The following is a 26,229-nucleotide window of genomic DNA, read 5'->3' on the forward strand; positions in this document are numbered from 1 at the left end:
GCAGCGTGCGACCAAAGTTATGGAAGATTGTCCCTTGAATCACTAAGGCAAACCTTGTTGAGTGTCATTTCACATAAAGCAATCACATAAAAAAAAAGTTATAAATAGAAAAAAATTCCAAAGTTCTCCCACAGACAGGGAAACTGAAATGTCCGCCCCCCAAAAAAAAGGGAAACAAAACCAAACACTACCATCCCTACCTCCACGACCCATTTGCTTCAAGCTCTTGATCATACAGTACTCGACATCTTTGGATATGTTACAATGTACAACTCCAAACTGCAGCCAAGAGAAAACAAAAAGAACTAACCAGTCGTCTGCAAAATTGAGTTTATGAGAAGTCATTAACTTTTACAAAATAAAAACAAAAGCCCCAACACCACTGGTTTCTAATTTGTTCGTTTTTCCTCGTTTTCTCTTAAAGTTTGGGTCAGCCCCATTCCCTTGGCTGAGGGGGAACACAGGCATGTTGGCTGGTGGGTCCCAGAAGCGAGGGTCAGAAATGGAGACAGGAGTGTGAGAGGCACCTGCCCAGCAGATGACGTCTGAGGATAAGAGGGTGTCAGCAACAGTTCCCTCCGGCTGAAAGGGCAGCTGGTGGTGTGTGGGGTCATGGGTCTCTTCGCGGGGGAGCTGGGAGAGTGACAGAGTCTGTGGTCTTCTCTGGCCTTTTTGTTTTTTTGCGTTTGCTCAGGAAGAAGCCAAGGCAATAGGAAGAGCCGAAGTCTCTGTGCCCACAGCTCCTGGATCGGGGACACCAGCCCTGGGCCATCTGCACAGGAGAACTCTCCTCCCTTCTCTGGGCTACTGAGAAACAAAAGCAAACTCAGCAAGAAAAGGGAGGGAAGGACAGGAAAGGGGAGAGAAGATCTGGAAGGCACTGGGCCAGCAGAGCTGTCTTCCTTCTCAGGACCGGCTACAAACCAGAGAGCCAGGCAGAATGCGTGGACAGCCGTCACTCACAGAACCCTCCAAGCCCATTTTGGAGCCAAGCCTCTGACTTCCCACACTGGACAGCTGGCTTCCTCCCTGGGGGACCACGGAGGGGTTGAGGGTGTTCAAACACAGCGATGCCAAAGTCCTGAGAAGCCCCCAACTGGAAAGCAAACATACATCTGGGTAACTGGGCATTTTGTCTGCTTCCGGGAATCAGGTGGAGAGGGGCAGCTGCCAGGTGTTAAGAGGAGGACCCCATTCCTTCCGTGTTGGCCCTCGGAGTCCTGAAAGACTCCTTATGGCATTGGAGGGACGACGCAGAGGTGGGGACAATGCGAGATGGTAGCCCCCGGATGCGCACAGTGGCCTGCCCAGAGGGGAGGGTAGGATTTAGAGTTCCCCAAAGCTGCCTGGGGGCTGTGGACAAGCCCACCCCAGCCCTCTTCCTCTGTTAGCCTGTCTAGTTTGGCCACATTTCTCACCTGTGCCAACGTAGAGGTGGACGTGATAAAACTAAGTCCAGTGAAACAGTGTCACCAGGGACGTTAAGACTGCAAAGCCCCTGCTCTCTCAAGGCTTCTCTCTGGAGGGATGGGCATGTTCGAGTGTGTCGGTGGGTGGATGGGAGGGGGAAACAAAATTTCCAGCCCCCTTTCACAGCAGGGTGAAACTGGGGTACAGACGGCTGACCTGTCCGCGGTCACAGGACAGGGAGGGAAAAATGGGCCCGGACCCCAGGAGACCCTCTCCCTGCCTATAGGTCACTTCCCCTAAGGATCCCAGGGCCACTGGAGATGGGAAAAATGACCCATCGGAACAGTGTCAGCAGGGACTCTGCCTTAGACTGGCGGGGCTCAGGATGTGTATCTCAGGACCCTACCTTCAGCCCTGCTCCATCCGGTCTGCCTCTGGCCAAGCCACCTCCCTCCGTCTAGCCCCACACAGCTCCAAAGTGCTTCTGGACACCTGGCCTGGGGCCTCCTCTTTGGCATGGGCCCCTGTGAGTTTCTGTGTGAGAGCAGAGAGACAGCCAGAGAGGCCAGGCCTTTTGGGAGGAGATGCCCATCTCAGACCCCAGCAAAGGGGAGGCAGCTGCCTCAGGAGGCCCAGAAAATACCCCTGCGGCTGCTATTTGTTTTCCTTTTTTCTTTTGAAATGAAAAGTTCAGACCCATTGGATGGGGCAGGTGGGCCTGGGAGGGGGCAGGGAAGCAGGACTGGGGGTGATGAGGCTCAGCCTAGTTGTTGGCTTCAGACATGGAGGCCACGTGGTTGAGGCCGGCGAGCCCGGGGAGGCCGGCCAGGCCCGCGGCCCACGGGTCGGGCAGCGGGAAGTAGGGACGCGCGGCGGCCACGTTCTCGGCCAGCGCGAAGGCCAAGAGGCCCCCCGCGTTCCGCTCGGCCTCGAGCTGCGCGCGCCCGAACAGCTTCACCTGCGTCTCCTCGAACTGCCGCTCCAGCTCCTGCAGGCTCAGCGCGCCCTTGGGCGCCGCCAGGAAGTGCTTGGCGGGGCTGGGGCCCGGGAGGCACACGGCGGCCCCGCCCAGGTGGCCACCCACGTCTCCCAGCGCGGGGGGCATCACGAAGGCCGCCTTCTCCGGGGCCGGGCCGCCGGGCCCAAAGAGCAGGCTGGCGGCCCTCCAGGCGGCGGGCTTGCGGCCGCGCCGGGGCCGGGCCATGCGGCAGCTCTGGCGCTTGATGTGACGGTGCAGGTGGTCGGAGCGCGTGAAGCTCTTGTAGCAGAACTCGCACTGGTAGGGCCGCACGCCCGTGTGGATGCGCATGTGGTTCTTGAGGTCGTAGTTGTGCACGAACTTGGCGTTGCAGTGGATGCACAGGTAGGGCCGCTCCCCCGTGTGCTTCCTCATGTGGATCTTCAGCTTGTCCTGCCTGCAAGGCGGAGCCAGAGTCAGTCCCTGCCCAGAACCCCAGGAGCCACTCCTCACTCCCTGCTCCCCTTCCTCCAGAACCTGCTAAGGCTCCCGACTGCTGTGGTGTCGACACTCAGGAATGGGACCCCTGCTAGAATTTACCTTCAATTACTGCGCCACCCCAAACAGGTGTGCCTCCTCCCCTGGATTACAGAGTGGATCAGGAGCTGGGCCCAGAGAGGCTGCTGTCATTCCAGAACACCTGTTACGCATAAGCTCAGGAGAATGAAGTGCCCACTCTGTCAGGGCCTGTCTCATAGACTGCAAAATCGACTTGCTGGGGACAGAGGCCCCGAAAGTCAGCAATCTTTCATTAGTCCTCCAGTGGGGCAGCCACTTCTCATACTGGATTGCACCTTCAGCTCCACTCTCTCCAGGCAACAGGGTCTTTCCTCGAGGTTCACCCTGATCCCATCCCAGCCCCTGGGCTGTTGAGACCTGTCAGTCCTCAGCACTAATCTGGGAGGCTACAGGGATCAGGCACACCTTGTTCAAGTCACTCCTGCACTGTGGTTTCTTAGCCCCAGCCCTTGGCTCTCCTCTTTGTCTGCAGACAGTTCCAGGGTTTACAAAACAGCCAGGTGCAACAAGAATGCAGCCTAAGCTAGGGCAGAGCTTTTCAGGGTTTAAGCAGTATTATTCAGAGGTAAGATATGACGTGGGGCTGCGGCTCCCATCAGCAGGTGTGGGAGCCTCTGCTCCAGCTGCAAACCCACTGCTAACGTGATGGGTGACCTTAGGTGAGTTAACCTCTCTGCACTGAGCCGAACCTAGCACGAGACGTCAATTCCTGTTGTCCAGAGCTGATGGAGAGAAATTCGGGTTGTGTTGAGCTAGATTCAACACACCTCCTGGCGGTCTTGAAAGGAAAACAGACATCTCAAGCCTGTTTTTGTAAAGACTGAATGCTGCATAAACCAGCTAAAGGAGCCTTTCAGCCACGCAGAAGTGGAGGCAGGTGAGCTTCGAGAACTCTCAGGATCCTTCTGCAGCCTTCCTTGACCAGGCCGGGCTGGCCAGGAAGCTGTGTCCAGCCTTCCACCTCCTCCCTGCAGGTGTGGCTTGGGTGGAGCGTCTGCCTGTAATTTTTGGCTTGGTTTTGAGGTTGGAGCAGATGTGGAGCCCAGGCATCCGCCCTAAAATGGCCAGATTTAAACCACACTCAACATAACCCCAGCACAGCAGGAGCGGGTCCTGGTCTCCTGGTGTCCCCTGGCCGCTAGAGGTCTCACTGGCTCTCATTTTCCGGCTAGTTCCCCAGGGGTGGGGCAGGAGAGAAAAGGACATTCATGAGTACACTGGCAGGGACCAGGGGAGAAGGACCAAAAGGACAGATCCGTTTCCCCCACCTGTGCTCCCTGGAAGGCTGGAGGGCACGTGGGGGGTGGGGGTGGAGAGTGGGTTAGGCAGGGCAGAGGAAGGGAGAGTTGGTATCCTTCACACACCAGACACCGCCATCCCCGTCCCTGCCCTTCCCACAGCCCACCAGCTGCCCCCAGGCTGCACAGTAAGTACCCCGCTGTGACATCTCATGTGCCCTTCTGCCGCCAGCATGCTGCTCTTATGGTCTTTGTAACCCACATTTCATCCAGGTGATTGGATTTTTGAGCATCCTGGCTAGTGGATCTCAAACTTGATGAGCCATTATCAGGGTCTGATGAAACACCGAGTGCTGGGCCTCCCTCCCAGACTGCCTGAGTCAGTAGGTCTGCGGGGGAGAGAGCAGAGAGTTTGCTTTTTGAATATGTTGCCGGATGTTGCTGCTGCTGGTGGTCTGAGAACCACTGGCCTAGGTTAATCCTTCAGTTGGCTGGTGGGCAAACTGAGGCCCAGGGAGGGTTAGGGTTAGGACCAGGGAGGTGAAGTCCCTAAGGTCACCGCAAGGGTAATGGCAGAGCTGGGACTAGAACAGCCTAGGCCTCTTTCCTCAGCACTGCACTGTGACCTGTGTAAAGATGTAGGGGTGGGGTGCAGAGCGCTATTTGTAGCCCTAGAGTGACGCTGCACAGTCCTGGGGAATATGTCTCGGGACTCCACACGTTTGCTCAGGCTCTGATGAAACACTGATGCTAGGTGGCTGGCTATGCTAGCTCACTCACTGGCTGAGGGACTCATCCTCACCAGGGCCTAGTGGAGGGTCAGCTGAGAGTCACCAGTGGGGCTTTAAATACATCATCTCATTCAATCCTCACTACAACCTTATAAGGGAGATTTTTAAAAGAATTACTATTACACATATTTAAAATAATGGACAATGCAAATGGTAAATCTTCAAATGTCAAGGGCCTCTTTAAATATGCACTGCTTCTCCTGAGCTTTTTGTTAGGGCACCTAAAGTAAATCACACTTCAGAGGCGACTGGCCCAAGTGTGGGAGACGTGCTGAGAAGGTGACTACAATTTCCTCTCATTGAGCACCTGCTGTGAGCAGGCAAGTACACCATTTCATGACCCTGGAAAGTCATTATTCACAGGCAAGGTACAGTGCAGTACCCTACAGTACACACCCAGTAGGGGTGTGGGAGCCCCTGCTCCAGCTTCAGACCCCCCACTAACTTGCTGGGTGACCTTTAGGCAAGTTATTTAACCTCTCCATGCAGAGTTGAACCTAGGGCTAGACATCAGTTCCTATTGACGAGGAATCTCCGTTTGCATGAGCTCGATTCAACACACCTGGATTAATTTCCTCACTTGGACTGAGGAATCGCTGGGGGCTCAGCGAAGTCAAACAGCTTTCCCAAAGGTACCAGCCGGTGAGGGGCAGAGGGGCATGGAGGGCTATCTGGGCATGGTTTGTTTGCAAGCTCTTCTGAGGATTTTCATACTGAGTGTTCCCAGCCTGAAGCCTGTAGGGGCTGCCTCAGAAAGTACAGCCCAAACAATCATACCAGGACATCTGCAGCCAGCCTTCCGTCTCTGGGGTCAGAAGACTGGGCCAAGCTGTGGGAGCAGCTCAGCCTGGGCAGGAGCCACTGTCCCCAGTGGAGACTTTTCATGGGAGCAGCGGGGGAGGGGGGTGGACAAACCTCATAAGTTAGTCCTGGAAAAAATTTAGAGAGCATTTAGTTTACTGAGAACACGTCTGAATCAGTGGGCCCAGTAACCTGCATCCCTAGCGGTATGCTTCCCAGGACCTTGAAAATACTGATCTAACCCAGCCCATTCCCAGGGAGGGAATGGCTTTCTTAAGGTCACACAGCCTCCTTATTTCTGTAATGACCTTTCCATGTAGACGTAACGCGCGTGTGCATTGGCAGAGCAGGGCCCGGGCTCGGCACACTCTAAGAACCGGACCAGGTCCTTTGCTGCCCTGGGCCTCAGTTTCCTGACCTCTAAAATGGGAGGCTGTGCTGCACCATTTTGACCTTTGGTGTTCTGAGAGTGTTTGCATCTGGGTAATGGGCTCATACTGAATCTCTTTCTGGCTGGCTGGCTTCATGTATTACTGCTCTTCTACCCTTGCTCCTTTACGCATCTGGTCTGCTGGCAGAGGCATCATGAGTGAGTTGGAATGTTCCAGTCTGACTCTCAGCAGCTGAGCTCTTGGTCATTTTCCTTCAGGACTGGGGGTCCGGTGCCCCCTTAAAATCTTCCAAGCCCCCTAACCCTGTCCAAAGGCCTCTGTGCTAACTCACCCCTTAGCATGGCTTTGAAGTCTCCTTACAAGCTCACGCCTTCCAGTTATAAAGGGATAAGATCTGGGGGCCCTTGGTGACTATAGTGGACGATACTGTATTATATATTTGAAAGTTACTAAGAGAGTAGATCTTAGATGTCCTCACCACACACACTAAAAAGGTAACTAAGTGAGGTGATGGGTGTGTTAACTAATGTGATTGTGGTAATCGTTTCACAATATATGTGCATATCAAATCATCACTGTTGTTCACCTTAAAGTTATACAGTGTTATATGTCAACTATATCTCAATAAAGCTGGAAAAAAAGAATCACCCCATATCCTTTGCCAGCCCCCGTCCCTCCCCACAGTACTGCACCCACACACCACATGGACACACTGTTCCCCTAGCAGGCCATGCTCTGGTCAGCTTTGCATCTTTGAATCTCCATTGGCATGAGCTGGACCACCAGCCCCCCTGGCTCAGAGCCTGCCATATTATGGGATGGATGCTGGTAAGCCCTGGCTCCTTCCCCTTCTGTGCGTATCCCGTGTTTGGACACCACGCTCCATCCCTTAGGTTCCCACCAGATGTCCAAGCGTAGATGCCGGCATGTGTGCTCTTTCCTTCCCAGCCGTGAGCCCTCTTCTTCCCTGCACCCACATCCTTCCTCTCTGAGTTTACCCTTGCAAACTGCCCTGCCTGAAATGTCTACCACTCCCAATCCCCCTGATTCTTCAGTGGTCAGACTCACGTGCGGTCTTTCATAAACCCTTCTCTGTCTACCCAGGTCTTATCCTTTGCCCTGACCTTCCAGAGCACTTGAACACTGCAGCCCGAGGCAGGTCACTTGAGGGGCAGGGAGGGAGCAACAGAGGACGATGTGTCAGCCTCATCCTCTTCTGTCCCCTAAAGGCCCCACACGTATCAGCATTGCCCTCCCAGCAAGTCCCGAGCTCTGGGGGCCCAGTCTCCCTGTCTGCGCTTTGTGGCCCCAATCCAACCACACAGGTGCTCCTGGCAGATGGGAACACCTGTTCAGGGGCTGTCTTTGCTGCCTTTATTTCCCATGCATGCTATTCCCAGGGCAGGGCCATCACGTGTGCTGTTTCCCTTAGCTGCCCCTCATGCCTGCAGAGCCACCGCCCTGTCCCTGGCTCCTGGGGCCCTGTCTTGTTAGGCGCCTGGACAGCAAGATGATGCAGGAAGCAGCAAATTCATGGACAGTGAGCTGCAAAAAAGGAGCCCAGGCTCAGGGACGTTCCCGTCAGTACTAATCGTGAGCGCGGGTCAGGACCTAACTGCGCAGGTGGTTGGTTATAAGGGCTTCAGTAAAGCCCGTGAAATTGGCCCTTCCATCATTCTCGTGAGGAAGAGGAGGCAAAGAGAAGTGCTGTCATGTGTCCAGAGCTTTCCTGATCTTGGGCAATATATGGGGTCAAAAATCTGGGCGTGAACTTAGGGAGCACCTGCTCCAACCCCCTCGTGTTACACATGGGGAAACCGAGGCCCAGAGAGGGGAGGTGACTCGGCCAAAGTCACACAGCTAGTTAGAGGCAGATGCAAGCCCTCAAGCTGGGGCTCCTGATCACCACGGCAGTGCCCTTTCCAAGGGGCTGCAGTCCTCAGGAGACACTGCCCTCTGTGTCACCACGTGCCGGCCCTGCTCCCTCCGCACTCGTTCAGCATGTGGCCCGGATGGTACTGGAACCTGCTCGGATAAGAACCCAGCAGACGCTTTGGAGTTCTGCCCGGTGCTCCTCACTGTACAGTGGGTGGTCATGGCCGCGGCCCGCTGGTGCGGGGCCACTTCTCAGAACGGCCCAGTCCAAACCTGACGTGCTCCTCCCTCGCCCTGTCCCCTTGTCTGCCGTCTCATCTCTTTACTCTGAACCTGGGACCCAGGCCAGGTCACATGCATGCAAGCCTTGACTGGTATTCCCCCTTCCAGCTCGGAGAGCTCATCGTCAAGAAAGATGAGCCAGTCCTGGTGATATCATTCCCCTGAGTGAAAGGAAAGGGCCCCGGGTCCTGGGCCTCGGTGGAGGCTCCCAAGTGAGGATAACGCTTTCCCAACACCATCCACTCAGACTTCTTGGTAACCTGATGGTCTGAGACAAATTATCTTCCTGCTGCCACTGCTAATGATATTACATTATCTTAATAAGTTCCCCAGAGCTGCCAGGAGTGGGAGAACTAAGAAAAAAATACAGGGGGGAAAAAAGGCACCAGCTGCAAGGCTCCTGGGCTTGTCTGGAGAGAGAACTGTGGGGCGCCAAGGAGCAATCAGCATTTGGCTTGCGCTGGGGGCCAGGGGCTGGGGGCTAAAAGTTGCAGCCTTCACGGGATGTCGGTAGGGGATTCAGTGGAGACTGGGGCAATCGTGGCTCCTCAGAGATTGATTTCTCGGGGTACAGAGCTTGGGTTGCCCATCCTTCTCCTCCACGGGACCACTGTGGTCTCAGGAGCTGGTCTCTTCTCACGTGTGGCAGTTTCTTGACTTCACCACGTGTCCGCCAGACCTGACTGGAGCGCCTGTGAGAGCCAGGCTGCGGATGGGATGCAGGGGCTCCAGGAGGGAAGACTGCCCAAGCATGCGCTCTAGGGGCTCCCCCGACAGGCGGCCTGTACTCAAGGACCCATGTGGCAGGACAGGAGCAATTAAGAGTCTTCTGAGGCCTTCATAGGCCCAGGCCAGGCCTATTTGGTGGTGATGACAGGGGTTGGGGCAGCGAGGAGGGGGAGGGCCCTGCGAGGTGGGTGGGCAGGGAGAAGCCCCACCAAGGGCAGCAGTGTCCCTCTACACACAGAGAGGATGAATACCTTCTTGTCCTCCCTGGCCCACGTGCTCCCCGTTCTTCAAGGCCCAGCCTAGGGGCCACCTCTGGCCCACTAACCCTGTAGTCCTGACCTTTGGCCCAGGCTTCCAGACTTTCTGGGAATAGAAGTAAAGGACTCCTGACGAGGAGGGTCTGGGGGAATCTTGGTCCAGGCTACCTGTGCCCTAAGTCCTGGAACTGTTTCTCTCTCCCAAGTCAGAGCCACAGGACCAGTTTCATCACGAGCTGTCTCTGCAGCCAGCACAGACCGCAGCTGTCCTCAGGAAGAAAATGGTGACCTTGGACCAGGCTAGGGGAGTGGACACATAGACTCAGGCACAGACAGAGGAACTTGGAGTCCAGGTGATCATGGGATGGCCAGAGCTAGGAGGGGACAGCATGGGGCCAGAGATACACAGTCTGGTTGAAGCCTCTGAGGCCTTTCCTGGGGCTCCAGGGGTGTCTCATAGCTGGAAAGATCAGTGGTGGGACAACTGTGGGACTGGCTGAAATCTAGAGCTGGCTCGGAGGTGAGATTCCCGACACCAAGGAACAGACACATGATGGTGGGGCTGCAGTCCCTTCCTGGACACCTACAGAATGAGAGCAGTAAGTGGGGCCTCAGGGGCCTCAGGGGCTCTGTTGCAAGGACGCCCAAGGCCCCCCCGCCGTGTTGTGGTGCTGAAGCCATGAAGAATGATGTTCCCACGGGGCGTGGACATGCTGGGAGCTGGCATCGGAGGCCATAACTCAGAGCCGGGGCCGCCTTGCAGGGGGAGGGTGGGTCACTCCAACGTCCCCCAGGAGGGAGGGGAAGTGGGATCAACTTCAAGAAGAGAGGAAAGGAGGCCTGACCGGAGAGCAGAAGCTCAGCTATAATTAAGCAAAGACTCGGGCTCCAGAAAGGAAAATAGTGTCCACGAGGAGGACGTGAGGGCAGCAGGTCAGGGGTCCCTCAGCCTCGCGGGCGGTCCCGTCCCGGGTAGTGGCTTTGCATTGCAAGGGAGTCTGGGAACTCCGAGTCAAAGAGGCAGGAGCTGCTGCTCTAAGTGGCTGCGGAAGACGCCTCCAGCTGAGGAGGGCGGTGTTACGGGTGGTGGCGGCAGGAAGTCAGCCACAAGGGGAGGGTCCCCGTGGAAAGGCTGCCAGAGGACTTGGCTGTATAGAGTGTTACAGGCCACCCGGACCTGGACAGGCCAGGGCTGAGGCTCTAGGAAGGCTGAAAAGAATCCTGCAGGCAGCTCCGGGGAGGCGACAGGAGGGCAGCAAGGAACCAGTGATTCCGAAGAAGCGATGGGGAGGGGTGTCGAGGGGTGTCCATCACGGGCAGCCACAGCCCACAGTGAGAAATAAAGTCCCTAGGGGAGGAGGCCAAGAAACTCTCCTCCACCCTCTCCCCACTCCGGGTATCTCTGCTCCTGGGAGGGGGACCCCAGAGCTTTTCTGATCTGTCTCAGGAGGGCCAGTGCCCAGTGGGCACCGAGTGAGGGGAGATGTGGATGGAGGCGGGAACGAAGCTGCGTCAGCTGGAGACAGGCCTGGGGGCCCAGGTGTCTGTCGTTCTGCTGAACAGGACTAGACCGCAGGGAGGGCAGGGCCGGGGGCTGGATGGCTGGAACCCGCCCCACAGCTGATCTGGCCTGGAGGGGTGGTGAGCCGGCAGGCACAGAGGCCACCCTGAGTGATCAACAGGAATGTGCTGGGAGGGAGGGTTCTGGAATGCGACCCTCCTATACAACACAGCACTGAGGCCCAAACCAGGAGGCCCACGCAGAGGATGTTCTGGTGTCAAGAGGGTGAGAAGTCTGTCTCGACTGACCGAGTTTAAAACTTTCCCTAGGGAAGGCAGGGACACAGACCGCCATAGCCCTCACAGCGGAGTGTGGGAAAGGCCCGGAGGGAAGTGGGGAACGGAAGGGAGATGGGGACTTGGTGGGGGGGCAGGGCAGGCTCGCTCTGAGGTACCCTGAGATGCAGCACATCCCCTTGAAGCCACAGACCAGGGTCTCCCCTGGAGGGAGGGGTGTCCCCAAGTGTCAGCCATCTGCGCAGGGGACAAGCAAAGGAGGTGGAGCCCAGATGGCAGGACTCAGGGGCTGGCTTTTCTGGATCAGGCCTGTGAAGGGTGTCCACGTCTTGAAGTCATTCCCAGGGGGCTGCGGAGAGGCACTGGCTCCAGATGCATGAACTGTGCTTGAATTTGGACTGGGCTCTATTTTATCTTCCGTTATCCCTGTGCTTTTGTCAAGCCTTTACAGGGGTTCTGTGGATCTAAGGTGAATTCAGAAGAAGAGGAGGGCGGGAGGTGGAGGTGACATAAGAGTGGCAGGGCCATTAGTGGGGGGCACCCGAGAGGGGGTGAATCTCGGTGGCTTTGGGGCCAGCTTCTCTGCAGCGATAAGAGAAGCAAGCACCTGAGGTCGGCGCTGCTGGGTGGAAGGGGACACACCCGGGGTATGGGGGGCCCTGCCCCTCTGCACCCGGAAATTCTCCCTTCACTGTCAGCTCAGAGCAGCTGGGAGATTCTGCTGGGGTTTCCTTCACAGAAGCAGCTGTGAGGGGACCCAAGGCCACCTTGGAAACAATCCGCGTTGTCTTTCGAAGCGGTCACCGGAAGACCCTGCAGAGCTGTTTCCACGACTGTCAGCTGAACACATTCCCGGGCCCTCTCTGGCAACCTCAAATCGAGTTTCCAAGCCGCCAAAGAGAGTGCGCCTCGTTACTCAGCAGAACTCATCTTGTTTTTCCCCCAAAAGCACTGCCCCTGATTTGATAATCAACCTGATGCCAAACATTGCACTCTCCTCAAAAACCAAAGCTTTGGGCCCACTGGGGCAAATCAAAAGAATGAGCCCCCAGCAATTCCCAAGGATGAACTGCTAGGGGGCTACGGGGTGACAGCAGCACCACTGGAATAAGTGTGGGTTTCTCAAGGCGGGTTCTCTGATGGGGACAGTGGCAATGTGGGGAAAGGACCTGGTCTAGGAAGTCACAGTTCCGGGGCAGGTAAACCACATCCGACACACTGAAATGGCCAAGCCCTGATGCAGGGCACTCACCAGAACCTTCCGCAGTGTGGACACGGCTGGGAAGGCCAGCCTCACATCAGTGACCACAATCGGCACCAATAGACCTTATCTCCCCCAAATGAGGCCCATCAAAACCTAGCACTGGACAAATTGGACCCCACATCATCCCACCAGTTTTGACCACAAAAGTTGCTGTGCAGAGAAGGTACACAACACACGTGTGCTGAACGGGATGGAGTCCGGGCAAGACGAAAGGCTTATCGTGTATTGATTTCAAAGTTCAACTTTTATAATGGCATAGAGCTAACCCTCTTCCCAACATGGACAGTCAAGGGGGAGAACGTAAAAGGAGGCCCAGCCTTTAGGTCTGACCCAAAATAGGACTGAAAGGGCCTACAGGGGTCTCACTGGGGTTCAAGTCCCAGCTCTGCCATTTCCCAGCTGGGCTTACGAGTGGCTGACTAGCCACTGGGAGACAGATCACCTATCTGTGGACAAAGCCCATGGCCCTCCCTGACTTCCAGGACATGGCGGGGGCGGTAGTATATGTAATCCATTCAAGACAGGCCCTGGCATGCTGTCCTAGCTCCAAATAAAATAAAGGAGGGGCTGCACTCTATTGGGGAGCTTCAAACCGGCTTTCCTGGATCTACAGCGGGTGCTGAGATCCCCCCTCCCCACTTCTGCCTTAACCAGAACAGCTCCGCTCTGATCTCTTTGGCATCTTGGCCTTCTACCTAATAGCACAAATAGGAAAATATCTGAAAATCACTGCACCAGCTAATGCCTCGCACCTGTTCTGGCGATGAGCTTGCTGTGCATCTAGGATCCAGCTGGACCTCCCCTGACCTGGGTCTCTCTCCATCCCCGAGGCCCCCGGCCCTCCCCGCCCTGCCCCTCACACCCACAGGCCTCCGTTCGCACCTGGTGAAGCGGACCTCGCAGATGTTGCACATGTATGGCTTCTCCCCGGTGTGGGTCCTCATGTGCCGTGGCAGCTTCCCGGCCCCCATGATGACTTTGTGGCAGATGGGGCACTGCTGAGAGGCCTTGGGCTTCAGCTTGCGCTCCTCCACCAGCGGCCAGGGCGGGAAGAGCCCCCCTAGGTGGGTGGCGCTCAGGAAGTTGAGATAGGCACCGTAGTCATTCTCTGCCTTGATGGGGCCCAGCGGCCCCCCGGGAAGGTCCGGGAACATGGCCTTGAAGAAGTCGCTGGGGAAGGGCGGCGGCGGAGGTGGGGGCAGCTCCCCCCTCTCCTCCTCCTTGATCTTGCGGTTCTTGATGACCAGGTCTAGGGGCCCGCTGTCCATGGGCTGCTCGGGCAGCTGGGCGAAGGCACCGAAGTCCCCCGACCAGAGGTGTGGAAAGAAGTCCGGGGCGAACGGAGATAAGGAGGGTCTCCTGTCGGGGATGTTGGCTTTGGGGTACAGGTTCTCCCTCAGCAGAGATTCAATGGAGAAGTCCCGGATCACGCCCAGGTGGCCAGGGCTGCCGGCCCGGAAGGAATCGGGGAAGTCCCTGGGAGCGTCTGAACAGGCCTCCGAGAGGTGGTCCATCCTGGAAGGGCTTTGGTGGCAGCTGACGTCCTGGGGGTCAGGCAAGTTGTCTTGATCAGCAAAGTCCTCCGTGTCGTCATCCTCCTCCTCCTCTTCCTCCTCCTCCTCCTCTTCGTCCTCCTCATCGTCGTCATCTTCGTCATCGTCGTCGTCCTCTTTGTCATCCTCCTCCTCCCCGTCCCCCCCGGGCTCCATGATCTCCAGGCACACGTTCACGATGCACTGGATCTCCAGCATCCTGGCGGCGTTGAGGATGTGCTTGACGTTGGAGGCCGTGATGGTGAGCGTGGAGGTGTAGGCGAACTCCAGGATGGCGGCCAGCGCCTCGGGCTGGACGAAGTCGATCTCGTAGACGTAGGGCTGGCTGGCTAAGGTGCCGGCTGTGAAGAGCTTCTTGAAGTACTTGCTGCAGGCGGCCAGGACGGAACGGTGGGTGCGGTACTCCTGCTCTTGCACCACCAGGAGCACGTCGCAGAGCAGCCCGTCATGCCGCTGCTCGTTCAGGCTGCACAGGACCTCGCTGCTGTGGTTGGGGAAGGGAATGCCGATCAGCTCGTCAATGCCATTGGCCATGTTCTCAGCCAGAGCCCTGTGGGGACACACACAAGGAGAGACCGGGTTAGAGGACGTGGCCCCAGGAGGGGATGCCAGCTCCGGGACCCTGGCCCAGGGAGGCCAGGCCGGTGGGCGTGCTTGTCCACCCCACCCCTGCCTTTGCTTGGGGCTCCCCTCCCTCCCCCTCTGCTAGAAACCCGGCCCCTCTTCCTCAGCTTTTCCCAATCTCACCTGGAATTCAGAGCCCTGCTCAAAAGCTGGGGCTTCTTGGTGAACCACTGGGCTCTTCCCGGGACCCCAAAGGCCCTTGGAGTTGGGCTTGTCATTGGGCAGCTGGCGTCTGCCTTTTAGCAAAGGCTGTGGAATCTTCTCGCAGGCCCGATTTCCCTGAATTCCACTTTGGGAATGTGCAATTCCTGAACGCGGGGACGGACAGCCATGTGAAACTCCATTGCTCTGTATGCTACGGGAATGGTGGCCGCTACGGACTCACACAACGTCTGTGGGTCAAGCGCCAAAGGAGGAATTTTCTCTCATGACTCAGGGCTCCCTCTGGGAGAATGCTTTGGTTTACTTCACAAATCCTCTGACTCCTCTAACAGATTCAGATTTTGCTACTTTTGGATATTGATGCGGGCTGTACTAATGGAGAGGGCTACTAACGGTAGCTGAGTTGTTCCCCAGCCCAACTTCATATGTGGCAGTATGTCAGTGTTCCTGTATTTCGAGGTAGGCTCTTTAAAAGGGGAATTAAGGTTTAACCGGGGTCCTATGAGAGGGCTCTCGTCCAGTATGACCAGTACCCTTACAAGAGGAGAGCAGGGCACAGACACACAGACGGAAGACCACGTGAGGACACAGGGTGGAAGACAGCCACCTACAAGTCGAAGAGAGAGGCCTCAGAGGAAACCGACCCTGCCGACACCCTGATCTTGGACTTCCAGCCTCTAGAACTGTGAGAAAATAAATCTCTGCTGTTTAAGCTCCAGTCTGTGGTACTTTGTTATCGCAGCCCTAGCAAACAGGTAACAGATTCTAGGAATCTTCAAACCGATCTCGTGGCCCATTTTCAGCAAGGGAATGGGGGCCTTATGGCAGGTGTTCTGCTTTCTGACCTATTTCTGGCTTCATCTTAGCTGGTGAGGTTTCCCTTCATTTGCAATTCTTGACTTTTTAGAAAATACTGACCTCCTATATGTGTATATCTGTGAGCCATTTGACCTATAAATATTTATATTCAATATTAAATTCGAGCTCATTGTTAGCTAATTTATCATGTCTGTATTCTGTTACTCTTCGGGAAACATATCCCTACGGGGAGAAGCCTCTTCTAAGACACCTCAGCATTATCTATACATAAGACACGAAGTGTGGCCGGTCATAGCCGCCAGCGGTCGGGGAGGGGGGCGCAGAGGACAGCAGGCACCCCCTCCCTTCAGGGAACAGAATTCACAACCCAAGTCAACAGATTCAACCTGGACCACAAGCCACCTCAATTTTTATTGCAGGGCACTGACGGCCCTGCTACTCGGGGCAAAGCTTGGCTGTGGCCCATGGATAAATCCTAGCAAAGGCCTGGCCCTTCCCCGGCTGCAATTACGGTGGGGAGAAAAGAAAAACAAAGTCTGGAAGACCCACGGCCCAGTGGCAAGAGCTTTGGGGATCCCCACATACTTATCCTCGGGATGTTTCTGCCCTGAGAAGTCAGAGGCAGTGAAAGGGGAGAAGGGAGAAGTGCCAGGCCCACAATATGTGCCCCAAGTGGCCTGGAGGCACCAGGGACCCGGTGGGGTGTCAGGGTGCTGGGTGCTCTGCCCCCCTCGTCCCTGCTCCTCTGTGGGTGGTGGAGGGCCTTAGCCTTCCCCCAGCAATCTCGCCCGGGGAAGGTATTCAAGTGGTTTCCCAGAGCAAAGGCCTTGCTGCTTTCCTGCCTGCTTAAAAAGGGCCAGAGACCCCACAGGCCGTGCATTCATTCTCTAAATAGACTTTGGGTTTCTTCCTGTGCCCTGCCCTGCACAGAAGGCAAACCAAGCAGGCCCTTGCTCTAACAGAGCTCACAGGGACATAACAGCTGTGATAAAGATGCAGCAGTATCCACCCAAGAGGAATAAGATATCACCACACACCTATCAGAATGGCTAAAGTAACAAAAAGTGACAACACATCGCTGTGTCCGCCTGGCTCTCTCTGGGTTCACTCACTCTGGGGGAAGCCAGCTGCCATGTCATCAGGACAGTTCTTTGGCGAGGTCCACGTGGCAAGGGACCGAGCAGGTCCAAGTTACCAGCTGTGTGAGTGAGCCACCAGGAGAGTGGGTCATTCAGTCCCAGTCAGGCATTCAGAGGACAGCACCCCTGCTGACAGCCTGAGTGCAGCTTCATGAAAGACACTGAATCAGAACCACTTAGCAAAGCTGCTTCGGAATTCCTGACTCATAGACACCGGGAGATAGTAAACGTTTATTCTTGTTTTAAGTTACTCAGTTTCAGAGTAATTTGTTATACAGCAATAGATAACATAATAGATAACACAGGAAGATAACAGATAATACAACAGGCAACACAGAGGCAATATTCACTTCATAGACATTATGGGTTTGGGATAGCTATCATTTCTGGCAGATGGCATTAAATGCTGTCTTCTGACAAAATCAGTATATTACGACACTGGTTTGATAGATGGAAGTAGATGTATCGAGGAAATGACACCTTTTTCTAATTCCCACGAAGCTACCCTAATGGTAGCAGGGTTCTGACCCTCAGAGGAACCTTCTCACCTGAAAAGACTGTTCGTGAATGAAATGCCCCATCAACTATTAAAATCCCAAATCATTAAAACCTCAGGAAATTAGTTCTTTCACGCAAGTTTTCTTGCTTGCCAAGGGCTTATTCTTATAAAGACAAAAATGTTTTTCAGGAAAAATTACCACAATTCCTTAGACTTATCCCTACCTTCTTAAATAGAGGAGCTGGAACCTATTGGATGGGGTGTAGGTGATCCTTGTCTCACCCGAGCCCTCTGAGGGATGGACAGCGCCAACCCTGTGCTAAATGTCCTGCTTCCCATGCTTTTGGAGCTGGTCTGCTTGGGCCTGGGGGTCAGAAACCACAGCTGTGTGACTCCGGGAGGCCCCACCACCTCTCTGGGCTTCTCTTTCCTCATCTTGTCATTGGATGGACAGGGGAAATCTTATAACCAGCGTCATGACCATGAGAAAGTACAAAGTGGATCTGGCAGTGGGGAGGGGGTGACAGGCCTGGGTGACCCTGGACTTGAAGGCTGGTCTGTCCAGCAGCGACTTCTCACCATGGCATGGTTTGGAGTCTTTGTACCATTCCTGGAGGAACAGATGTAACCACAGAGCTCGGGGCTGTTTTTCCTGGCAGGAGGTAGCAGGGGAAGGGGGGCTGTGGTTTGCTGTTTTTATTAACTCTTTGGGAAAAAGTGCCCCCACCCTGCCTACACTCTGGAAGCTTCCCTGGTGACCCTAAGATCCCCATGCCTGGTGGGCCCGCAGACAGCAGTGTTCCAGAGGGGATGCCATGTCCAGCCCCCACCTTTGCACCCAGGCCCTCCATCCCCTCCCTTCCATCCCTCCCATCGCCCAAGCCAGGGCACTCCTTCTCCAAGAATAACACGCTCAGGAAAGAAAATTACACACACACACACACACACACACACACAAACACAAAACCAAACCGCTCGACAGCTAGGAGAGGCTTGACGCAAAATATGAACCTCTGGTATGAAGGTGATAGAAAAAATATAGAGCCAAGAACTAATGGCGGAGGAGGAAAAGGGGGAAAGAGGAGCTTGCAAATGGAAGAAGGAGGTTAAAGAGCGAGAATGCAGGGCAGGTGAAACCTTTTCAGGTGTGGTCCCCATTCTAGAGGACATGAGGCTCACCACGGCCTCCCCTGGGCCTGTGCCCTCTGTGGAAGGTTCTAGAGCCCAGGTACGTCCAAGTAGCCTTCTGGCAAAGGCAGCACTTCTCATCTCCAGCCTAGGTTAATTCAACTGTAACATGAGAACGTCACTAGCCTCCCTGCTCTCACTATAGGGAGATGGGTCATGCCCTTTAGCTCACCAGCTAAAGAGGAGGAGGGGGTGTTTCTATGAGAGGATCAGAGAAGAGGTGGGGCTGGAGCCTTTGGAAGGAGAGAGGGGGCCTTGGACTTAGAGAATTGCACTGTAGAAACCTGGCTCTAGAAGTCCTCCGAACTAATTTCTTGAGTGTGACTTGAATTTTTGTTTTTATTTGTGTCCTGTTCTAATAACCAAATCAATCAAGCAGGCAAGCCAGCGTTTATAATAACAATCAATACCAGCTACCATTTATCAAGTGCCTGTAACGTGTCGGTCATTGCACCTCTAAGCCTTCTTCAATCAACACGACCGTGAAAGGTACATATTTTTATCATCACCTCCAATCTAGAGATAAAGAAAGAGTATGGAGAGGGTTAGTGACTTGCCCAATACCACACACAAGTGTCCGAACCAGGGTCTGAACCCGGCTGCATTTGGTGCCAAAGCTCACGTTCATTCCCCTTATAACACTGCCCCTTACAAAGTCCGACTTGTGGGTAGGGGGATTTGGACCCTAGCCCCCAAAGGTTTAGAGATTTAATCAGAGTCAGGGCTGAGGGTTGTACACTAGGGACCTAAGACCCAAGCAGGCCAGGGGGGCTCAGGACTGAGCACCAGTGAGAGAGGTACAGACAGGGAGGCAACAGACCCCTGCGGGCTGGGGGATCGGAGCAGGCTTCCAGGAGGAGGCGCCCTGTCTGATCTGTGAAAGGTAAAGAAGATCTCACTGGGCAGAGGGGCAGGAAGGACCTGCCCCATATCATTTGGATCTGGAAAGCTTTGGGTTTCTAGAGTCCCGCCTGAAGATGTGTTTAACCTGGATCCTGAGCGAGATCACACAAGAAGCTGTTCTCAGCCAGCGTGTGCCTGAAGTTGGCTGACAGCCATCTGACAACAGGGGGATTATGCTGGGAGGTGGAGAGTGAGGGCCCTGCTTTAAGACCTCCCGGGTCCACATCCTGGCCTCGGGGACTAGGTTTCACCCTCCTGAGCTCAGTTTCTTCATCTGTTCAGTGCGGATGGTAAGAGTTGCTGGGCGGATCAAATGAGGGAAGGCACAGGAAGTGCTCCTGGGACAGAGGAGGTACTCAAACACTGCTGGCAATTAGGGAGTCCGGGAGGGACAAAGACACCTAACAGGGGTCTTGACAGAGGGAGGTGACATGGTACCGGGAACTAATTTCCCTTCTGTATAGTTTTGCAGAGACCATACTCTTTAATCACCTCTCCCAAAGACATTCCCAGGGCCACCCCAGCATGTGGAGGACATTGTAGTCTTCCAAGGTCCTTTCATACCTCCTGTCTCATGTACTCCTAACCCAAAGAGGCAGGCAAGGCTGGTAGAAACTTTATGCCTATTTTACAAATGAGGAAAATAAGGCACAGTGAGTAACTTATGCCCAAGGTCACACAGTGCATTAGTGTCAGGGCTGGAACTAGAACCAGGTATTCTGATGCCTAAGCCTGTGCCCCCAACCGGGTGTGGGGTTGTCTGGCTAGTAGGCACCCCATGTTCTAGGACTGGTTTTACTAGGAATGTGAAGTGCAGGGATTGGCAAATTATGTGTATACTCCTGCTGCCCTCAGTTTGCTTATGTGGGAAACGGGGAAGTAACTGCATGGATCTCACTTGCTCCAGGGAAGGATTTGTCTCTTATATGTCTGTTTCATTCCCAGGATGCCATTAGGCAGGAACATGGGAGACGCTGAATGAATGAGGTCTGTTCAAATACACGGTGGAGAGAGCCTTGAAGTCACAAAAGGCAGTGGGTGGCCCCAGCCCTCTGCACTGGGGACATCTGACATTTGAACAGAGCCCTATCATTCGTAAAGTGCTGATATCTATTCATTTCATCCTATTATGATTCTCATTTGATGGGGATCAGAGAGGCTAAGTCCTTCGCCCCAAGTCACATGGCTAGAAAACAGCAGGTCAGGGATTTGATTTCTGCTCCAGTCCCATCCCTTTCCTGTCCTCCATGGCGACCTCAGTGATGTGACTTTCAGGACAATTCTATTGCCTTGATCCACAAGTCCAGTGCCTCCTTGATTCATGCTCAGGTCAGCAAATCTGGGGCCCAGGATGACACTTCTATCTGCCAAATCCCCACGGCAGACTGGCCCCAGCTGGCAGGCTCCCACTGCCCTGGGAGTGGTCCCACCCACCTCTCCAGCCTCCAGTTCCTCCCCTGCCTGGGCCTGGAGCTTCAAAGACGCCTGGCAGAATTAGTGAGGGCGAGGGTGGAGTTGCACAGGGGCAGAGAAGGGATGTGGATTCTTTTCCAGATTTGGGAATGAGGCTAGGTAGCACCTACCTGCCTCCTTCGAGCAGGTCCTTAGTCTCTGTAGGCAGGGAAACCTGCAAGGGGCTGGTGGACCAGGGCAGGAGAGAGCGCAAGGAGGCCTGGCCCAAGCAGCTGTCCAGCCCCGTGGATCTCTGCTGGGCGCGCCCCACCCTGCCCTCAGCTCTTCCCTTAAGCAGGGCAGCCACACCCCTCGGCCCCGGAATGCCCCAGAGGCTGGGGCCAGACATGTGGGCTGGAAGGCTGGGCAGGGCCTCCTCAACTTCCAACCTTTGCTCCACCTGCCAGAGCTCCCCAGGCAGAGCCCTCCCAGCTGCATGAAGCCTGCCCCACCTGCTCTGCCACCCTGCCAAGACATGCCTGGAGGCCACAGTCCCCAGCTCAGCCTTGGGCCCAGGGCTTGGAGCTGGTTGGTTTCTGTGAAATGAGCTCTGAGCCTTCCTCTGCAAACGGTGATGGATGTTCCAGATGGTCCCTGACAGCTGGAATACAGGCCCTCTCAGCAGCACATGGTCATGCTTCCCCACTCTCCCCGCCCCCCCTCCCCCAATGCCTGGTCCCTCCACCCACAGCATAAGGCTTGACAGGGCAGAGGCCGGGCCCCGCAGGAGTGCCTGTGTTCCTACCCCACACAGAGGGATTCTCCCCACATCCCTACACCTGGGGGCCTGAGCTCCTTCTCTTGACACCAGGCGCTCAAATCCCTGCCTCACTGTCCTCTGAAGCCCCCTGACTTAACTGTGCTGTGTTTGTTGAGCACACCCACTTTCCTCTATACATTTTCTGAGGATCCCTGGGTACAGAAGGAATTATTTGGCCCACTTTGCCGGCGAGAAACCGAAGCTCATGCTGGGTGAACTGTCTCGCCCAAAGTCACAGAACAAAGTAAGTGACAGAGACCCCGGACCTCCTGACTTGTCACCCAGACCCTGTCCACTGTATCACGCTGTATCTATTTCTTGTCACCTACACCCTCATCACCATCACCACCTCCACACTCCACATTGGTTTGGTTTTATCAGAACAAGGTCTAGAACCCCCACTGGGAGTTTTGACGGGGGACAAAACCCAGGGTGTGCTTCTCGCCCCCTACATTCTTACCAGGATGAAACACACACTCGGGACAGGCTTGAGGGGTACCTCAGAGGGCAGCTTGAGGGATGGGTGAGGAAGATTGAGGGGCAGCTCTGTACCTGGGCTTTGGTCCTGGGGTGGGGTGGGGGCATCTGAGTGTCGGAGCTGTTTAATCTCCCCCGGGAGGAACCTCTTCTTCACACCATCTGGGTGAACCCCAAGTGGGCGTGCCGGGGCCCCTGCCCCCATCCCCTCACCCAGGGGGTGGCTTGGAACCTGTTACTCTTCAAAGCACTTTCACTTGCGTGGCAGCAGGCAAGTCCAGTATTATACCCATTTTACAGATAAAGAAACAAAAGTGAAGTGAGGTTAAGGTCACAACATCCATCAATAACGCTGGAAATCTCACGTATTCCCTGAGGCCATAATTTGGGGGCCGCACTGTTCAGTAACCTTGCAGGGAAGATGGGAAGGGTGGGTTGTCTAGGGGCTGCATGGCCTGGAGGGGCTGAGGCCCCTAGCACGCTGGTGGGGAGGGTCCCACCTCAGACGGCTAGAGCACTGGCTGGGCTGGCCCTGGGAGTCTGAGCCAGACACATAAGTGGTATCCCTTCAAACTGTGGTTCTTTAATTACGTATTCATTCTTTATTTATTAGAGGGCAAGGCGGGGGAGGGGGGAAGACTTGTTTCCTTTTAAGAGAAATTGCACACCTCTTTATGTTCCAAATAAAGGATTTACTACTTGTGTTTATTACAGGCGATTTCCCGAGCCAGAAGACTCCTTGGGAGGCTTATTAAACCTTATTAAACCACCGAAAATTTAGATAATAAAATAAATCACTTGTTTCCCATAAAGAGCACTAGGCCCCGGGTTACTGAGCTTCAGAATCCCAGCTGCCTCTGGCTGCCTTTGCAGGAGGTGTCCCGGCTGGTGGGCTGGTGGGCTACGTTCCCCACGGCCACGAGCTCACAGGAGGGTGGGGAGGTGGGGACCACGCAGGAGCCCCCGGGAGCACTATTCTTTTAGCATTTCTGCCCAAAGCAGCCATCTCCTGCAGAGGGGTGGGAATGGTTTAGATTTTGTGAGTTATTTGAGGAGTTGTGTTCGGAGTGGGTTAAGAGGCACCACTTGTTTCAACCCTTCCTGGGGATGTAGTTTAGTGTTTCTTCTAGAAGGCACCAAGGTGCTTACACAGCTGGCCAGCCTGAGCGCGCTCTGCCGTCCAGCCACCTTGACCTGTGAGCCCAGGGATCCCTGTGCAACTCCTATTGCTGCCGGGCCAGGGGGCTTGATGGTGGGAGAAGGGAAAGCACTGCCAGGTGAGAGGCCCAGAGCTGGAGCGGAAAAAGGCCGAGGCCTGTTTTGGGAAAGGGCATGAAGAGGGGGGCTGAGAAATGCCCAGGTGTGCAGTCGGCAGAGGGGGCTACGACGTTTTTGGGGAAGAGGTACAATTAAAGTCTGCACTGACAATTCATCTGTGCTCTGCAGCTGAGTTACTGGTGACCTTGGACTGGCCACGTTCCCTTTCTGAGCTTCGGTTTCTTCTTTTATGTGAGACCAGGAGGCTGTGAATGTCCCTTGCTGCCCACACACTCGATGGTGCTATGGTGTCCTCTAGCTGATCCACTTAAATATTCTGGTTCCAGGGTGGATCTTTGGATTCTGAGGTCATGAGCAGCTCAACCTCTGCTGTCTTGGGGCTGCTGTGCCCGACTGTGGACTTCCTGATTCTGTCCTCTACCCCCAACCCAGGTGTCTCAGGGATGCTGCCAGGCTACACAGGGAAATAAGTGTGAACACACATTGGGGTCTGGAAATTGCTTCTCCAGAATGTGCCCTAATTCATTACAAACAAGCCTACAGGCCCTGTGTGGGGAGCATGAGGAAGAGACAGGCACCCAGCTTGACAGAGATACAACATATGTTGTATTCCTCCAGCTGATATAGACAGAATGAAACTATTAGCTGAGATGTACTGAGTGCTCGGTGTGAGTTGCTGACCTAAATATTTTCTGTAGATTCTCTCACTTAATCCTCTCCAAAACCCATTTTTCAAGTGGAGAAACTGAGGCAGAGTTGGGACTTGAACCCAAGCTGTCGGGCTCCATGTTTCCTAAGCGGAGTTTACCCATCTGCGGCTGGAGAAACAGGGATGAAAGGGATGGAATTCCTTAAGGACTCACAGAAAAATGGGAGATAAAGACAGCAGTGCTAAGAGCTAGGCCAGAGGTGAGGACAGGGTCCCTTGGGGGCAGGCCGAGGGGCAGGGACTCCATTGGGGTGGGGTTGGGGAACTCCACTGGGGAAGCGCTGGCAGGGAGAGGAGGCCTCAGATGCACTCGGACTGTGTAAGAGGCCATGGGAAGGAAGTCAGGGAAGCTTCTGGATGGGAGAGGAATCTGCTTGGAGCTGCATTTGAGGAGGTGTCGGCAACAGGCTGTCCTGGAAACCAGCTAGGATAGTGTACCCTCTGACCCGTTACTCACAGCCACATCCCTGCTCCGGACCCCTGGGGTCAGAAGGGGTAGGGAAAAGCTGGGGGTGGGGGTGGGGGCGGAAGGGCCCGAGGGAGGAAGGAGGGCAGGATCACACTCCCAGGCCTCATCCAGGTATAAGATGTCCTAGTTATGCCTCAGCTCTTGAAAAACACTTTGGCCTCCCTGCTGCTGTCCACTTCGATTTGGAGATAAGGCCTGGATCAGCGGCCCAGCCGGATGGCCTCAAGGATCCCACCCCGGCCTGTGTTTTCCAAAGGAAGTGAAACCTCAGATTTGCCTCAAAACTTGCACTTTTCTTCTAAGCAGACGCCATCCACCATGAGAACCGCCTGGCATTTGGCTGGAAGGACAAACTGGAAGCTTGCAATTTTCGGGCTTAATTGCACAGTTAGTTCCATATAATATTATTACATAGAACTTTTATTGCATCGAGAAAGTCCAAGCATTTCCTTTTCTTATTTACACTTGAGCCCTGTCCCTCCTCGGCTATAATTTTCTCTCTTGCCCGCTGCAGAACTGATGGCCGTTTGGTTCCAGGAGCCCTCTCCAAGGAAAGGACAATTAGGATGTGAGTGGAGACTCATTTGTCACGAGCGGTTTACTCATGGAATATAGTCAATTCGCAAACGTTATTGATCACTCGCCACGTCTTGACTGGGGCTTTGTGCTGTGTGGGGCTCTAAACAAGACCCTGCACCTGCTTTTGAGGAGCTTCTGACTTTCCTGAGCAGTAAAACTAACCCACAGCAAAATATCAGGGAGAAATAGGAACCCAGAAGGAATCCCATGTGAGCTGGGTCCTGCAATCAGGGATGTGGGAGCCAGTAGGTGGGTGTCTGGGCTACACAGCTGTCTGGGCAGGACCCCAGAGCTAGGCAGCTGTGATGGAGAGACTGCTTGAGGGTGTACAGTGAACACCCCCTTTGGAACACAGCCCAGAGTCCAGCCTCCCCTGTATGTTTGGTTTCTCCAGTGCACATCTCAGGGGATGGGAGCTTTCCTTCCCTCTGCCACACTTGCCCCCAGCCACAGCAGGCAGCACCAAGGACAGGACGCTTTCACAGCCTCTGAGGAGGGTGCCTTACCAGTCAGCACCTTCCAAGTAACTACCCCCACCCCCTCCGCCCCACCCACCACCATTCATCATTCATCTGCGCTGAGAGTTCTGGTCTCCCGACTATCAAAAATTACAGTGAAAATATTCTCAAGGGACAAGCATCCCCCACCCCATCTGCACTCCTCAGCCCCCAGCCCATAAAAGCCTGGCTGATGTGCTGATGAGCCAGAATGGGTTCAGCAGGCTCCTTGTACCCAGGAAGTCTGGTCCCCCTTTGAAGTCTCAAGATCAAAAATGTTGAAGAAATACAAGGTTAAAGAGTTAGAAATGAGTTGGTGAAAAAAATCATTATTTGCAGAGGATATGACTGGATACTTTCCTACACGCACAGTGGACAAGTTCAAAAATATATTAGAGGATCCCATTTACTTGGCAACGAAAATAGATATAACACCTAGGAATACGCTCATAAGAAATGTGCATGATCCATACAAAGAAAGTTTTAAATCATGACTGAAGCACTCTTTAAAAAGACTTAAATGAGGGCTTCCCTGGTGGCGCAGTGGTTGAGAGTCCGCCTGCCGATGCAGGAGACACGGGCTCGTGCCCCGGTCTGGGAAGATCCCACATGTCGCGGAGCGGCTGGGCCCGTGAGCCATGGCCGCTGAGCCTGCGCGTCCGGAGCCTGTGCTCCACAACGGGAGAGGCCACAACAGTGAGAGGCCCACGTACCACAAAAAAAAAAAAAAAGAATAGCCAAGAGATTT

At 54.7% G+C, this 26,229-nt stretch overlaps 1 protein-coding gene across 6 annotated transcripts in view; it reads right to left on the bottom strand.

Moving 5' to 3' along the window:
- Window positions 1-313: 313 nt before the first annotated feature.
- ZBTB7C (zinc finger and BTB domain containing 7C) overlaps window positions 314-26,229 on the bottom strand; it is a 377,651-nt gene continuing 351,735 nt past the window's right edge. For 3 of the 6 annotated variants that reach the window (XM_089895157.1, XM_030762043.2, XM_022584524.3), the window contains 2 exons: window positions 13,256-14,476; window positions 2,089-2,825 (listed from right to left, as the gene is read on the bottom strand). In XM_089895157.1, coding sequence (XP_089751283.1) covers window positions 2,174-2,825; window positions 13,256-14,460 — 1,857 coding nt within the window. In that variant the 5' untranslated portion in view covers window positions 14,461-14,476 and the 3' untranslated portion in view covers window positions 2,089-2,173. Of the gene's footprint in view, window positions 2,826-13,255; window positions 14,477-14,673; window positions 18,481-18,774; window positions 20,091-26,229 lie in introns of those variants that run through there. The other 3 variants (XM_089895158.1, XM_089895156.1, XM_089895155.1) reach the window with 3 other exon arrangements.

The sequence above is a fragment of the Delphinapterus leucas genome, chromosome 14 (assembly GCF_059928025.1).
Source record: "Delphinapterus leucas isolate spDelLeu-1000000601 "Yukka" chromosome 14, BTC_Dleu_Yukka2, whole genome shotgun sequence".
In the NCBI taxonomy this organism is placed as follows: Eukaryota; Metazoa; Chordata; class Mammalia; order Artiodactyla; family Monodontidae; genus Delphinapterus; species Delphinapterus leucas.